The 18,030-nt window shown below is 39.1% G+C and overlaps 1 protein-coding gene across 1 annotated transcript in view; it reads left to right on the top strand.

The window, feature by feature from the left end:
- Positions 1 to 18,030, top strand: part of LOC121368653 (inter-alpha-trypsin inhibitor heavy chain H3-like) — a 39,896-nt gene that overhangs the window by 16,119 nt on the left and 5,747 nt on the right. The window contains exons 10-11 of the mRNA XM_041493391.1: positions 4,640 to 4,735; positions 5,729 to 5,842. Coding sequence (XP_041349325.1) covers positions 4,640 to 4,735; positions 5,729 to 5,842 — 210 coding nt within the window. The remainder of the gene's footprint in view (positions 1 to 4,639; positions 4,736 to 5,728; positions 5,843 to 18,030) is intronic.

The following is an 18,030-nucleotide window of genomic DNA, read 5'->3' as shown; positions in this document are numbered from 1 at the left end:
CTGGCCAGTGCACCACGACTGGTATATCAAAGGCTGTGATATGTGATATCCTGTCTGTGGGTGGTGCATATAAAATATCCTTCGCTACTAAAGGAAAAATGGGGGGGGGGGGGGGGTCGTCTCTAAGACTACATAATATGTATATGTGAAAATTACCAAATGTTAGATATCCAATAGCCGATGATTAATAAATAATTAAATTTCCGTTACATTCATTACCACATAACGTCATTCCATTGGTCCAGACATATAATAGCAACGGGAGTTTGTTCATTTCTCGATGACGTAAAAATTACGTCGCCAGGGAACGTCATATCTGATGACGTCATTTCATATGTGCAAGTTGTCTTCTTAAGCATTATTCTTTATGGACAAAAAATAATTCGAAGTAAAGAATGAACTTTCAGTCTGAGTGTTATTATTAGCAAGTATGATTCGAATTTATTTATAAGTATTGTCTATTATTTATTTTACGTTCATCAGGGTATGAACAAAATATATTATCCGCAAACCTATGTGAGAACGGCTTCGCCGATTCACAGTTTGAGGTTGATTTTTTTTCATATCCCGATGAACGCAAAATAAATGACGGGCAATCCTTAAATCTATGAGCTCTAGTGGAATCGTTAAACAAAACAAACTTTATTAAAACTGAAATTGTGTTTATGTTTTGCATTAGTGAACGATGTTGTAGAACTGAGAGGCGACACAGTATATTCAACCTGTGTTATATAAACAATATTACCAATAGTTAATATTATATACTGTAAACCGTGAAAAAAATGCGTGCGTATAAATTTCGCGTCGTTCGCGTCCAACCTTATGTCGCGAAATTAATACGCACGCACTATTTTCCAGTTTGAAGTGTGCTTAAAGTGATGTCTCGATTTTCTAGTAAACCATAAAGGAAAACACAAACAAAATACAGTCATAATTCAATTTATTGAAAGTTGTATTAGAATATTCATGAATTAAATTAGCCCAGCCTTTCTCCACCCTGTGGTAAAAACTTGAAGTTTCCGCTTTATTTCATCAAATACAGAAACGATCCAGTTTGCGTGAATAGGTTTCATGGTGCTCAGTTTAAGACAAATGTTCACATCGTCTGGTGTCTTCCCACATTTCAACGCGGTTTCAACTTTTTGGGAATAATAGTCGGTGAACTTGGTTTTTAACAAGTCTTTGAATTCCTTATTTCCTGACAAGTCCAACGGTTTATTTTTTTATCTACCAAAGGGTGTTAAAGGGACATTCCTGAGTTTGCTGCATTGTAAGATGTTTCCAACTAATAAAATACTTCTACGATTAAACTTGCATATTAAATATATTTTCTGGTTTAGAATATCAGCGTCTGTATATTCAATGTGTTTCTGGTCGTCTTAATATTTGTAAGAAGCCCAAACTGGATTTTGTTTTCAAATAATTTCGTACATACGAAAAAAACTATATTTTAGGAAATAAGATGAAATTTAACCTAGTACAAATATTAGAACGATCAGAAACACGTTTAATATACAGCCACTAATATCTTATGCAGAAAAATATATTTGATATATAATTACAATCGTTAAAAAGTCTCTGTTAGTCGATAACACCTTAAAAATTGCAGCAAACTCAGGAATGTCCCTTTATCAGTTAACAACTGAAGCTGCGAGTTGTGATTCTAATACAGGTGAGGTGGGTAAGGCCTAATCCCCTCTATAGACTCTGTACCAGGCACAATTGTTTGATGTAGGATAACAAAATATTGATTTACAGACAGTAATTTTATAACAATTACAGTGAGCTGTCTTTATCCACTTTTGTTTTGGAGCTGTCAACGGTCGTTCGCGAAATTTACACGTCGCGAACATGCGCTAAGGTATACATTCGCGAAAAAACCCCACGTCGCAATATTAATACGGTTTAATTAAATTTCCGTTACATTCATTTAAGGATCGTCTGTAATTTATTTTACTTTCATCGGGGTATGAAAACAAAAATCATTAGCAAACTGTGTGAATCAAGTTGCTAATAATAACACTAAAACGCCATACGTACTTTATTTTGAATTATTTTTGGTCCATAAACAATAACGCTCAATAAGATAACTTACACTTATAAAATGACGTCATCAGACATGACGTTCCCTGACGACGCAATTTTTACATTCATCGATTATTCTAAGGGGCCGTCCATGATTTTCAAAATTTTCACAAGCGTACAAACCGTACACTTTTGACCACCCCCTCCCCCTAAAAGTGTACATCCCCAAATGAAAAATTTGGATCGACATTTTTAATTTTCAGAAAAAGTGTACGCTGAAATCCTTAACCCCCCACACCCCCCCCCCCCCCCCCCCTCGCATATGTTGTACGCTCGTGAAAATGTTGAAAATTATGGACGGCCCCCAATACAAGTTTCATATAAGCCTTTTTTCCATTGGTTAATTTTCGTGATAAATCGGACGATAGATGTACGCTGTCGTGGGCAACCAGGATTTATCACAATAACAAAATTCCGAGAACTCGTCCAATATGCTGTCACTTAGCCTCATGTGTGGTGTTTTCGTTAGTATATTAATTCCGCGTCTTCCATTATATTTAAACGTCGATATAAATAATTTTCAACGAAATTACTAATTTCAGATTAAAATGATGTGACTATTTTGTTATTATTTCATGCCATTGTAACTTTCAACACTTCGTTATAACTTTCAACACTTCGTAATGGACGTGCACTCACCCACCCCAAGTAAGGTCCAGTCACTGATCAATCGCAGCAGTCACCAGCATGTGGCTTGTGGTCTGCTCTTCTATACAATGATACTTAAAGGGACATTCCTGAGTTTGCTGCATTGTAAGATGTTTCCGACTAATAAAATATTTCTACGATTAAACTTACATATTAAATATATTTTCTTCTTTAGAATGTCAGTGTCTATATATTCAGTGTGTTTCTGGTCGTCTTAATGTTTGTAAGATGCCCAAACTGGATTTTGTCTTCAAATAATTTCGTACGTACGAAAAAAACATATTTTAGAAAATAAAATGAAATTTAACCTATTGTCCGAACCAAATTGTTAACAACTACAAAAAATTACTCTCCTACCTTTAATTGCCGTTAGATTTCCTCCAAACTTTGTCCAGACACAAATCGCAAAAAAACAACACTACAAATATACAGATTCCACACACGAGACTGCAACGATGTCGCCGATAGTGTCTTTGCTGAGATTGCATAGGGAACAATACATGCAGTTTTCTGCCGTCTGCCATGTTGCTTGTTTATGGAATACTCTTCAAGAGGGGTATCTAGTGGTATCATTAAAATAATAATAATAATAATAATAATAATAATAATAATAAAAAAATAAAATAATAATATGACGTCATCACATTTGCTTTTATATCATAATATGTTATGACGTTGTTAGATTAAGTCCTATCCTTTCACCCCTCTTGAAGAATATTCCATAAAAAGTCAAAATGGCAGCTGATACAAAATTACATGCTTTTTTCCCTATGCGCTCTCAGCGAAATCGATATAGATGACATGGTTAGCATCTGGTATGTGGAATCTGTGTCATTGTAACTGTTTTTTCCAAGATTTGTGTCTGGACAAACTTTGGAGGAAATTTAACAGCAATTAAAGGTAGGAGAGTAATTTTTCGTAGTTGTTAACAATTTGGTTCGGACAATAGTTTGTCTTCTCGAAAGGGTGCAGGTTCATCAAAAATAATTATATCACAATCTGAAGTACCTTATTTTTGTTTAGAACATACTTTTTGTGACAATGAAATTGATAAAGAAGTCCAGTCATATCCATATGTCTTGCAACAGAAATTAACAGCCAACGAAAACATTTCTTTTAGTGTATCCTGTATTACAATAAATCATGCTCAAAGGACAGACTACAATGCTGATACATTTGCCATTTAGTTCGCTCCTAAGTCAGTGACGTCATGTGAAGAGAACGAAAAAATATTACGTCATACTTTTACTTACTACAAGCGTTTTACTTGAAAACATGTAAAAGGATCTAGGATTCTAAATACGGAGAATAGATAATTATTTGTTTTTATATTTGTGGGATTTCTTTAATAAAAACACAATAAAATGTCTTAGAGCTACTCCTAAATCCAAATTGTGTGATAAATCCTTATAGTTAACAACGAAACACAGTGACATTATCCCCTATTTGAAAAAACTGCTGTTGTAACGTCTGGACCAATGGGACGACGTTATGTTGTGATGGATGTAACAGCAATTTAATTATTACAATATTATAACGTCATCCCATTGGTCATTCCCATTGAATGTAAAAGTTACGTCGTCAAGGAACGTCATTTTATATTGGTAATTTGTCTCACTGAGCGTTATTGTTTTAACCACAAAAATAATTCAAAATAAAATATGAACTTTTAATGTTATTATTAGTAAATATGTTTCAAATTTAATTACAAGTAGCCTATTGTCTGTTATTTGTTTTTACATTTATCGATTCACCGATTCACTCAGTTTACAGATGATTTTTTTTGTTCTTACCCCGATGAACGTAAACGAATTAAAAGACAATCCTTAATCAGATTTCCTTAGGTTTTTAAAATTAGTATTTAAAAAAAGTATTTTTGATAACCATAATTTATTTCTTACACTAGGCCTACCTCGCAGAAGCAGTAGTAGTAGCAGCAGCGGCAGCAGCAGTGGCAGTCCCGGTCTTGCCTGGGGTGGGAGAGGCGCCAGTCGTGGGGGAGGTTGTATAACTGACTTTTGCATTTTTTGATTGTATACTTGGTCAGTATAAAATGGTTTGTTTGGCTTATTATTAATTAATAGATAGACATACAGGTAGTTGCTTCATTAAGGATTCTCGTCTGTTTTTGAGAATATCATAAATAAAACGTGTAACTACTATTAAGTTTATAATTTGTATAGCTATAATCCGTCCCACGGAGAACGCATTTACCCCAAGTTATGTAAAAATAACGAACGGGTGTGTAAGAAAATACATTATTCCACACCCGTTGAAGAGAACACTATGTGATATCTTCAGTATCACATGTTGGCATTCCACATATATGTTAGAAATATATTTAGACATTTCACCGACTACTCCATGGTGGTAACCTAGAAACCAAAACGAAATAGACGATAGACGAGCAAATACAAATGCTGTAACTCGCGTTCGCTCTTTATGGTAGTACTAAAGCAAATAACTTCAGGCTGGGTCAAAGTTTCCAGGTGTACCTAACGTTTGATAAAGCAGTTAATACCACAAGTCCTGTGACTGGTGATAAATGTGAGTGTGTTGGTTGTATGAAAACAATTGCTTCATCTGGGCAAAATATGTTACTGTAAAACAAAGTACTCAACGTCTGTGCGGAACTAGGGTAGTCATGAACGCTAGCCGTTATTTCTGAAATGAACCAGCTTGACCCCCAATTTATTCTGATTCACTTTAAGGGTGAGGGGGTGGTAGTATTTATATCCTGGAGGTAGAAGATCTAGCCACATGTTACTATTGTCGTCTATGGGATTTGATTTGGTGATATACACCCTTATGCACGTTCAAGCCACATGTAAGATGAAAGCGAGATGGATAGGTTTCGAGACCACTATCGAGATGTGCTATCTAAGGGTAATGTATGCTAAAACTTTAAAAGCAAAATGTGAGTATTCAACAGTAGTTAATTTACTTCTTCTTTTTTACATCTTTATCACAAGGCTGTAATTTGTTATAATTTCAGGAGGCGGTGATCCACACTTCATGGTTAAAATGGAAGGTCTAACTTACCCTATCTGCTTTGATGTGAGAGGGCACGATGGCGAGATTTACCAGCTCGTACGAGACCCAATAACAGGTATGTCTTTAAAAGAGACTGTCCTGAGTTTGCAGTCATTGTAAGATGTTTTCGACTAACAGTCTTTTTGAAGACTAAAATTACAAAATAAATACACTTTCTTCTTCAAATACCAATTTAGTATATCCAGTGTTTCTGTAGTCGAGTGTTTGTAACAGTCAGTGTTTATATTCTTTATGATATAATATTATATGATGTCTATTTTTTCGTACGTACAAAATTGCCGGAAGTTAATATCTTTAATATTTAAGTTTAGTTAACAAAAAGGCTATAAGCGTACGAGTCAGAGGGAAAGGGGGAGCAACTGACCCCCTAGTGTTAGAGCAAAACCTCAAATTCGGGCAAACATTATACAGATATTCGGAGAAAAAATGTGCTAAGCTGATAGTTTCCATCATTCTACCCTCAAATTTAGTTGTAATTCATGTAAAAATGCATAGTGATTCGTGTGTGACCGTATATAGCTGTTTGGCAGTAATGCTAATATGAATAAATGTTGTTATCCTGATTCGGGCCTTTTCGATTAATTGGGCAACAGCCAATCTGACCCCTTACAAAAATGGGAGCTCACACGCCTATGAAAAAGGTTGTGTTTGTCGAAAACGTCTTAGAATGGGACAGTGGCGTAGCGTGGGTTGCCAGCGCCCGGGGCAAGGCAAGTATTGTGACCCCTAACCCGTGGACCATCAGTACTCTCTGAGTCCCTTCCACCAGTCCAGAATTTTGCGCCCGGGGCTACAGCCCCGGTGGCCTCGCCCACGCTACCCCACTGCAATGGGAGTTTGCAGCAATTGTAAGATGTTTTCGACTAACAGTCTTTTTGACGACTAAAATTACAAAATAAATACATTTTCTTCTTCAAATACCAATTTAGTATATCCAGTGTGTCTGTGGTCGAGTGTTTTTAACAGTCAGTGTTTATATTCTTTATGATATATATGATGTCTATTTTTTCGTATGTACAAAATTGCCGGAAGGTAAAATACAGTTTAAGCCACTACAACCATTAGAACATCAATAACCACCTTGTTTGTACAGACACTGAGTCTAAACAATGAAATATCTTTAATATTTAATTTTAGTCAACAAAAAGGCTATAAGCGTACGAGTCGGAGGGAAAGGGGGAGCAACTCCCCCCCCCCCCCCCTTGTGTTCGAGGAAAACCTCAAATTCGGGCAAAAATTATACAGATATTCCGAGAAAATGTGCTAACCTGAAAGCTTTTTACCATCATTCTACCCTCAAATTTAGTTTGTAATCCATGTAAAAATGTCTAGTGATTCGTTTGCGACCCTATATAGCTGTTTGGCAGTAATGCTAATATGAATAAATGTTGTTATCTATATTGGAGCATTTTCGTTTAATTCGGGCAACAGCCAATCTGACCCTCTACAAAAATGGGAGCTCACACGTCTGTGAAAAAGGCACTGTTAGTCAAAAACGACTTACAATGGGACAGTGACGTAGCGTGGGTTGCCAGCACCCGGGCAAGGCAAGTATTGCGCCCTCTAACCCGTGAACCGTTGGCACTCCCCGAGTCCCTTCCACCAGTCCAGAATTTTGCCCCCGGTGGCCCCGCCCAAGTTACGCCATTGCAACGGGAGCAAACTCAGGACTGTCCCTTTAAAGGGACCTCACTGGCTTTATAGTCATTGTAGGCTCCAACATGCTTTTGGTTGATAGAGCCTTTTTAGTTATTTCAATTACATATTCATTTGAACGACAAAACCGTAATACATCGTCAGGGCAGTATCTATGTACAATGCAGAGTCGAATGGGCATTTGATAAAATAGATTCGAATGGGCATTTAGTAAAATAGTGGTTGATTCTATAAATATCTATCTAGTGGCTCGTCTATAGGAGGACAGCCACTCATGAGGAAATCCTTTACCGCCACTCCCGGAATAATTTACGAAATATTAATTATCATCCATAGCCCTGTTTCGGTGAGGGACCTGTAAATTCGAAGGTGGCGTCGTTTGTAGGCTTACATTTGAAGATTTCTGACATAGTTGACTTTTGCATGGTAAAAAAAAAAATGTTTGTCACATTCATAAAAATATTCGTAAAAATAAGTTTAAAACGAACAAGGAAAGCAAGATTGAGCTTAACACAGCCATAAACATGGCACATTTCTTAATTAATTTTTTTCTATGATTTTCAAAGACTGTAATGTAAAATAAAACTATTAATTAAAAAAAAAACCCTATTTTTGTCTGTTCTCAACTGTACTGCTATCTAGTTGTTGAAGTCACACGATTGTCACAGCGTCTGCTGGCAAAATGCTCTTTACAGATATTTACCAAAAATATATGGTCCTTATTTGTTCTAGCATAAATATTTTTCTGGAAAACTGTTTATATATTTATTAAAACCCAGAATGCAGCTTATATTTTTTAACCAAACAATTTTACCATTATACCCATTCATTTACTCAACTTATAACACGATTTCAAGACATCGGAATTTCAAAAAAGTTGTCTTTGTTCTTGAAGACTCCATTGTATAATTTGCTTTAAAATATTTAAAATAATTTTTATAAATTATTATAAGTACATGTTTTGTTTAACAATATACATGTTTTGATAAGACACTAAAAAGTTTTATGTTGGAAACGTTTTGCCTGTAAGTGTCACGGGGATCCTGATAATACCCGTAACTGAATAAAACACGATTATGCAAATATCTCTCCTAACTGTATATCTATTAGATCTCTCTGTATCGGGCAGGCTACTACCCGAATGGCCCAGCTCTAGGAATAATCAGAGATAAGATCTGATATAAATATATATATATGTAGCACGTTTAGTTCACTAGAAAACACAACAAAACACAATACACTTTGGAATCTGTATTAACTCTAACGCTGACAAATGTACTTGCCGCATTAATTAATTAACAACAACAATATAATAACAACCCAGAGCTAATCACTTAATTAGTTATCACTAGGTGTCTAGTTTACACAATAGTCTAATCACTTCACCGTGATACAACACACACACGGGTGATAATTGAGAAACGCTGCCAGGGGAACTTAATTAATAAAGGAATTACAACTCTATTCCTAACTGGTTAATTTTTAATTAACCCTTAAATACTCATTCAGTAACCTTGTAATGCAGAATTAATACTGGTACATATCACAATAAAGACAATAACCTACAGTTTACTTAGGTCCCCTAGGATGACCGGCTAAGCTTTATCTTACCAAATACTCGTATAAAAATATTAGAACAGTGAAGCCTACAATTTACTTCGTCAGATTACCGGAGACACTGTCTAAAGAATATTGGTATAATACAGTATTAGAATATTTAAAGTCACATCAATCACATCAAGGTTATACAACAGAGCAGAAATATATAGTTACCAAGTCCGGTCTGAACTAATATAGTTCGTTCAGTTGGACAACGTCCGTTCCCCTGGATACTTCCAATGTTTCTCCCCGAGATATCTAAAACCCTGGCTATTTATTAAAAAACCCCAGACTGGCCCGGAGACAGTGAACAACGTCTGGGGGCAACAAACGCGCCCAACGCGGGACCTAGCGTTATGATGTGCTATTTCCACACGCGAGCCCAACTCCCAGAGACGGTTTATTTTCTTAGATCTCCAGACTGACCGTCTGCAGTTCGCTAATTTGAACCACGGTCACAGGACAGAACTCCCGGAGGTATTACGTAACCACTCTCCACATGGCCTCCACACCTGGTCTGGGTGTGTATTAGGGGGCACGGTCGCGCGGAGGTATTACGTAACAAAGCTGCACTAGCCCCCAACACAATGGACATAGCCACAGGCGAAAAGATAAGAGCATGTTCCGTCACACACACCCACCTCAAAAAGGATATTTCCTCTACTCTAGGATTAAGGAAATATACTATATTTAAACAAAACAAAATGTGCGTTAACCGACACATCCGGGTACTTATAACACATAGTAATAAGGTGACTACCAGTAATCACACTGAGTCTCTGAGTCCCTGGTATACAATAGTATATATATATATATAAAAACAAAAACAGAAACCGAGAACGTCAACACATTATCACAACGTTCAACTTCGGGACAGGGCATCAGCGATTACATTGGATGTGCCCTTGATATGTTCAATGGTAATTGGGAATTCCTGCAGAAGAAGACTCCATCTCAAAACTCTCTGGTTGGTGGCTTTCATTCTGTGAATGAAAGTAAGCGGATTATGAACAGTAAAGACAACCACTTGATGCAATGCCGATTTCACGTAGATCTGAAAATGCTTCAGAGCTTGTACCATGGCCAAAGCTTCCTTCTCTATAGTGGAATAGTTCACGTGGTGTTTGTCAAACCTTTTGGAGAAGAAATTTACAGGATCGTCCAGTCCATTTTCGTCTTCTTGGAACAGCACAGCTCCAGCTCCCACGTCACTGGCATCCACAGCCAGCTTGAAAGGCATTTGGTAGTCTGGTGCTGCCATCACGGGAGACGAGGAGATCATCTGCTTGAGACGGTTGAATGACTTCTCGCATTCATCTGACCACTGGAACTTCGATTCCTTCTTTAGTGCCGCACGTTTTACAGGGTTTATCCGATAGGCATGCTGTCGAATCGGTGTAGAGTTGGGTTCCAAGCGCACATCCTGGATTAAGGTATTGGTAACCATTGGAAAGTCCTGACAAATGGAAACATTGTCTTGTATCAACGTATTCAGCTCTGCTCGCTGGGGGCTGTCAAGGTGCTGTAGATAAGATCTCAAGTCCGCAAGAATCTGGCTGTTGGTTAATTTGATCTCTGCAATCCTGGCGTCATCACAGGAAATTAAGTGACTCTCAATCTGGACAGGTAACACTGGAACTATCGGCAGTCTGTCAACATAACCTTTTAGCAAATTGATGTGACAATACCTACTTTTCCTATCCTTATCTGGAGTGTTTATCACATACCCAGTCTCATTAACCCGTTTGTGCACAACATAGGGACCGAAATACCTGTTCTGTAATGAACCCCGTTTAATGGGAAGGTACAGCAGCACCTTATCCCCTGGTTTAAATTCCCGACTCCTAGCATTCCTGTCAAACACTGATTTTATTTTGCTCTGAGCATAGCTCAGATGCTTCCTAGCTAGTTCGGTCGCCTACCACAACCTATCTCTAACTCCCCCTACATAAATCAGCAGGTTTTCGGCATTATCCTTGTCCATATAATAACCTGATATCTGATCCTCCATCTCACCCTCAGTTAACAATGTAGTGCGAGCTGCCAACAAATTTGGATCAGCCCCCTTCTCTAGGATTAACTCTTGTCTATTACAAGGTAAGGCCCCTCTATCAAACACAACTGATTCATTTACCCTCTGCGGGAGGTCAACAGGTTCCACCATATTTAGTTCCTCAGTTGACTTATCTACCATTTTACTGATAACCTCATCCACTCCAATTTCATGGCTCACACACGTATCAGACAAATCACAATTATCCTCTGGGTCTCGTGCTACCCTTCTGGCCATAGCCCTAGTCATTAGACACGCAGGATATCTAATCTCATCAACCTCACACTCTTCTATTGGTAAAGGGCTGTCTTCAATTAACAATTGGTCACCTTGCGGCTGGCAACACTGACTAGTCAAATCGTTACCCACAAAACTCCTATGTTTTCAAAAGGCAAGTCCTTCACAACACCCATAACGACTGGTCCCGTCACTAACTTCGAACACAAGAAAACGTAACCGGACAACCATATTTTCCCCAGTAACCGAGGTTAAGGCCAAACTACGTCCTGTATCTGAATTCTCAATACCAGCTAAACAATCTGACGTTATAAGAGACTGGCTACACCCTGTATCTCGATAGATTGATATTGCCTTAGGACTCAACTCTTGTTTCACATCACAAACCATACCAGTGGACACATACGGGTTTACTTTCTCTGCCATGGGACTAACCAATAACTCTCTCGCTAACGGAGCTGACCTCACTAAACCGACCACTTGCGCATTATCGTGTTTCCTTTTAAAACAGTCCCCGACAAGATGGTTGTCCCTTTTACAGTAACTGCAATGTGGACGAAAAGGTCGTGCATTGGCTGATAATGCAGGTTTATCCTTACTTTGCTCACCAGGTGCATTCCTTGCCTGACTAGCTGACCAACTAGATGACTCTCCCCGATAGTTACTTTCCCGGGAAAAACCTGGCTGAATTTCTTCTTATCACCCTGTTGTATAGAACTACCCTGTACTGCCTGAGCTTTGTGGATTAAAACGTAATCATCTGCCGCTATGCCTGCATCCTGTATCTTTTTGATATCACGATCCTCTAAATGAATACGTAAGCTAATTGGTAACCCATTTTTAACGTCCTGCAAGATACAAAATTCGCATGACTCGGTATATGACCCTACCTGATGAGAAACTACCCATTTATCAAACAACCCTGCTTTCTTAGCCACGAACTCACTATAAGACTGACCCTGTGTTTTTTTCAACTCGCTATACCGTAAACGATACTCCTCAGGTCGCAAATCATAAGCCCTCAACACTGCAGACTTAACTAGGTCGTACTGACTTGCTCGCCCATCACTCATTGAATTATAAGCTACGCTAGCCTTCCCCTTAAACTTAGACATGGATAACAATGTCCACTTAGACTGCGGCCAATATAGCTGCTTAGCGGCCCATTCAAAAAGTTGGAAGAACATATCTACCTCCTGGTCGTCAAATACAGGCACTGATCTATAAGCCTCCGACATGTTAAACCCATTTCCTGCCTCTCGTCTAACTTCTTCAGTATTCAACTTTAACTCATGTTCCACTTTTAATTTTGCTAACTGGAATTCTCTATCCCTATCTCTCTCTCTCTCTCTCTCTCTCTCTCTCTCTCTCTCTCTCTCTCTCTCTCTCTCTCTCTCTCTCTCTCTCTCTCTCTCTCTCTCTCTCTCTCTCTCTCTCCTCTATCTCTATCTCTATCTTTCTCTTCTCTATCTCTATCTTCTTTTTCTCTATCCCTCTCTCTATCTAATGCACGTTCTTCTCTTTCGTACTCAAGCTTTTTAAAAGCTAACTGTTGTTCCACACTCAACTCATTTATCTCTATCTCTGGAACAATTTCACTTTCTTCCATAACAGGACTTTCACCAAAAACTTCCTTGATAATAATTGTCCTTATATCTCCTAATGTTTTAGCTGATGTTAAATCAATTTCCTGCTCACTCGCGATTTCAACTAATTCGGCCTTACGTGCCCGCTTTATCTCCACTACACTGAGCGTATCCAGCAAATTCTTATCCATGTTTAGATATGACGCACTTATTTTTTTTTCTAGTGAACAACGTTGCTACTTCTAGTGATGTGATGGAACATGCTCTTATCTTTTCGCGTGTGGCGATGTTAATTGTTTTAGAGGGCCGTGGTTACGTAATACCCCCGCGCGACGGTGGTAGTCCTGCGTCCCAATATGCACAGAGGTTACGTAATACCTCCGGTAGTTCGGTTTACGACCGGGGTATTTCCAGCGACCTGGCGACGGTCTGTCTGGCCATCTAAGAAAATATACCATCTCTGGGAGTTGTGGAAATATCACATGATAGGTGAGGTACCGCGTTGTGCCCCGGACTAGTCTGAGAGTTTTGAATAAATAGCTAGGATTTTAGATAGCTCGGGGAGAAACATTGGAAGTATCCAGGGAGAACGGACGTTGTCCAACTGAACGAACTTTATTAGTTCAGACCGGACTTGGTAACTATATATTTCTGCTCTGTTGTATAACCTTGATGTGATTGATGTGACTTTAAATATTCTAATACTGTATTATACCAATATTCTTTAGACAGTGTCTTCGGTAATCTGACGAAGTAAATTGTAGGCTTCACTGTTCTAATATTTTTATACGAGTATTTGGTAAGATAAAGCTTAGCCGGTCATCCTAGAGGACCTAGGTAAACTGTAGGTTATTGTCTTTATTGTGATATGTACCAGTATTAATTCTGCATTACAAGGTTACTGAATGAGTATTTAAGGGTTAATTAAAAATTAACCAGTTAGGAATAGAGTTGTAATTCCTTTATTAATTAAGTTCCCCTGGCAGCGTTTCTCAATTATCACCCGTGTGTGTGTTGTATCACGGTGAAGTGATTAGAATATTGTGTAAACTAGACACCTAGTGATTAACTAATTAAGTGATTAGCTCTGGGTTGTTATTATATTGTTGTTGTTAATTAACTACTGCGGCAAGTACATTTGTCAGCATTAGAGTTAATATAGATTCCAAAGAGTATTGTGTTTTGTTGTGTTTTCTAGTGAACTAAACGTGCTACATATATATATTTATATCAGATCTTATCTCTGATCACTCCTTGAGCCGGGCCACTCGGGTAGTAGCCTACCCGATACAGAGAGATCTAATAGATATACAGTTAGGAGAGATATTTGGATAATCGTGTTTTATTTAGTTACGGGTATTATCAGCATCCCCGTGACAGGATAAAAATGGGGGCTCATCCGGGATCTGAAATGGGACATGCATATTTGAAAAGTATGGTTTGTAAATGGGGGCTTTATAATTTTTTTTTACAAATTAACTAGAAGTAGCAACGTTGTTCACTAGAAGAAAAAAAAAGTGCGTCATATCTAAACATGGATAAGAATTTGCTGGATACGCTCAGTGTAGTGGAGATAAAGCGGGCACGTAAGGCCGAATTAGTTGAAATCGCGAGTGAGCGGGAAATTGATTTAACATCAGCTAAAACATTAGGAGATATAAGGACAATTATTATCCAGGAAGTTTTTGGTGATAGTCCTGTTATGGAAGAAAGTGAGATTGTTACAGAGATAGAGATAAATGAGTTGAGTGTGGAACAACAGTTAGCTTTTTAAAAGCTTAATTACGAAAGAGAAGAACGTGCATTAGATAGAGAGAGAGAGAGAGAGAGAGAGAGAGAGAGAGAGAGAGAGAGAGAGAGAGAGAGAGAGAGAGAGAGAGAAGAGAGGGATAGAGAGAGGGATAGAGAAAGAAAGAGAGAGATAGAGAAAGAGAAGAGAGGGATAGAGAAAGAGAAGAAAGGGGTAGAGAAGAGAGAGAAAGATAGAGAAATAGAGACAAAGAAGATCGATATAGAGAAAAAGAAGATTGAGGTAGAGAAGAGAGAGATAGGGATAGAGAATTCCAGTTAGCAAAATTAAAAGTGGAACATGAGTTAAAGTTGAATGCTGAAGAGGTTAGACGAGAGGCAGGAAATGGGTTTAACATGTCGGAGGCTTATAGATCAGTGCCTGTATTTGACGACCAGGAGGTAGGTATGTTCTTTCAACTTTTTGAACAGGCCGCCAAGCAGCTAAATTGGCCTCAGTCTAAGTGGACATTGTTAGCCGTGTCTAAGTTTAAGGGGAAGGCTAGCGTAGCTTATAATTCATTAAGTGATGAGCGAGCAAGTCAGTACGACCTAGTTAAGTCTGCAGTGTTGAGGGCTTATGAGTTACGACCTGAGGATTATCGTTTACGGGTATAGCGAGTTGAGAAAAACGCAGGGTCAGTCTTATAGTGAGTTTGTGGCTAAGAAAGCAGGGATGTTTGATAAATGGGTGGTTTCTCATCAGGTAGGGTCATATACCGAGTTACGGGAATTGTTGATCTTACAGAACATTAAACATGGATTACCAGTTAGTTTATATATTCATTTAGAGGATCGTGATATAAAAAAAATAGAGGAGGCAGGCATAGCGGCAGATGATTACGTGTTAATACACAAAGCTCAGGCAGTACAAGGTAGCTCTATACAACAGGGTGATAAGAAGAAATTTCAGCCAGGTTTTTCCCGGGAAAGTAACTATCGGGGAGAGTCATCTAGTTGGTCAGCTAGTCAGGCAAGGAATGCACCTGGTGGGCAAAGTAAGAATAAACCTGCATTATCAGCCAATGCACGATCTTTTCGTCCACATTGCAGTTACTGTAAAAAGGATAACCATCTTGTCGGGGACTGTTTTAAAAGGAAACGCGATAATGCGCAAGTGGTCGGTTTAGTGAGGTCAGCTCCGTTAGCGAGAGAGTTATTGGTTAGTCCTATGGCAGAGAAAGTAAACCCTAAGGCAATGTCAATCTATCGAGATGCAACCTGTTGACCTCCCGCAGAGGGGAAATGAACCAGTTGTGTTTGATAGAGGGGCCTTACCTTGTAATATACAAGAGTTAATCCTAGAGCAGGGGCCTGATCCAAATTTGTTGGCAGCTCGCACTACATTGTTAACTGAGGGTGAGATGGAGGATCAGATGTCAGGTTATTATATGGACAAGGGAGTATTAATGAATAAGAGTGTGGAGAAGGTTGTGCCTGATAGTGAGGAATGTGTGACAAGATGTAGAATTGTGGTGCCCTCTAAGTACCGTCTGTCATTGTTATTGTTAGCACATGAGGACGTGTTTGCTGGCCACTTAGGGCAGAATAAGACTCATAGTAAACTTGCCTCACAGTTTTATTGGAAGGGAATGTTTGCAGATGTCAGTAAGCATTGTATGTCATGTCATGTATGTCAGGTTGTGGGGAAACCAAATCAGCTAATTCCTCCCTATCCCCTGCAGAAGGTTCCCATAGTTGGGGAAGCCTTTTCAAAAGTATTGATAGATGTCGTGGGGCCATTACCAAAAACGCGTTCAGGCAACCAATTCTTGTTAACAATTATGTGCTTAACTACACGTTTTCCAGAGGCGATTCCCTTAAGGAAGGTTACTGCATCTGTTGTAGCTACTGCGCTGCTTAAATACTTCACGTATATGGGTTTACCAGGTGAAATTCAAAGCGACCGGGGTACGAACTTCATGAGCAAGTTGATCCAGCAAGTACCGTCTATGTTAGATATAAGACAGATTCGTTCTGCTGCATTCCACCCCGAGAGCCAGGGCGCAATAGAACGTTTCCACCAGAGCATGAAAAGTATGCTCAGCTGCCATTGTTTCGACAATGGTACTGACTGGGACCAGTCAATCCCTTTCGTGTTGTTCGCAGCACGGGATGCGAAGCAAACATCTTTAGGATTCACCCCATTTGAGTTGGTCTATGGACATTCAGCCCGAGGCCCTCTCAAATTGGTAAAAGATAGTTGGTTAGACAAGGATAATGCCGAAAACCTGCTGGTTTATGTAGGGAGAGTTAGACATAGATTGTGGCAGGCGACCGAACTGGCTAGGAAGCATCTGAGCCAAGCTCAGAGCAAAATAAAATCAGTGTTTGATAGGAAGGCTAGGAGTCGGGAATTTAAACCAGGGGATAAAGTGCTGCTGTACCTTCCCATTAAACGGGGTTCATTACAGAACCGGTATTTCGGTCCCTATGTTGTGCACAAACGGGTTAATGAGACAGGGTATGTGATAAACACTCCTGATAGGGTTAGGAAAAGTAGGTTATTGTCACATCAATTTGCTAAAAGGTTATTTTGACAGACTACCGATAGTTCCAGTGTTACCTGTCCAAATTGAGAGTCACTCAATTTCCTGTGATGACGTCAAGACTGCAGAGATCAAGTTAACCAACAGCCAGATTCTAGCAGACTTGAGTTCTTATCTACAGCACCTTGACAGCCCCCAGCGAGCAAAGTTGACTACGTTGATTCAAGACAATGTTTTGATTTGTCAGGACTTACCAATACCTTAATCCAGGATGTGCGCTTGGAACCCAACGCTACACCGATTCGACAGCATGCCTATCGGATAAACCCTGTAAAACGTGCGGCACTGAAAAAGGAGATAGATTACATGTTGGAACACGACATTCTGGAACCATCAAACAGTCAGTGGGCATCACCTGTTATTCTGATTCAAAAGGGAGATAACAGTTTCCGGGTGTGTGCTGACCTACGTCGCGTGAATCAACTCATCAAGGCAGATGCCTACCATCTACCCCGCCTTGACGATTGCATCGACCGAGTTGAACACGCTCAATACATCACCAAATTGGACCTATTGAAGGTTTTTTATGCTAAGGACATTCTGGCGATCATCACACCTGACGGCCTCTTTCAATTTCGAGTGATGCCGTTTGGTTTGAAGACTGCCCCTGCTGCCTTTCAAAGGATAATGAACCACTTGGGATGAACATTTCCCCGGTTTACAACAAATATTCAGTCGCCTACAGAAAGCTAACTTGACTGTGAACCTGGGTAAATGTGAATTCGTGAAAGCTTCAGTGACCTACTTAGGTCATACTGTCGGAGATGGTTGCGTC

Source organism: Gigantopelta aegis, chromosome 3 (genome assembly GCF_016097555.1).
Source record: "Gigantopelta aegis isolate Gae_Host chromosome 3, Gae_host_genome, whole genome shotgun sequence".
Classification (NCBI taxonomy): Eukaryota; Metazoa; Mollusca; class Gastropoda; order Neomphalida; family Peltospiridae; genus Gigantopelta; species Gigantopelta aegis.
This window is presented reverse-complemented; position numbering and strand designations above follow the sequence as displayed.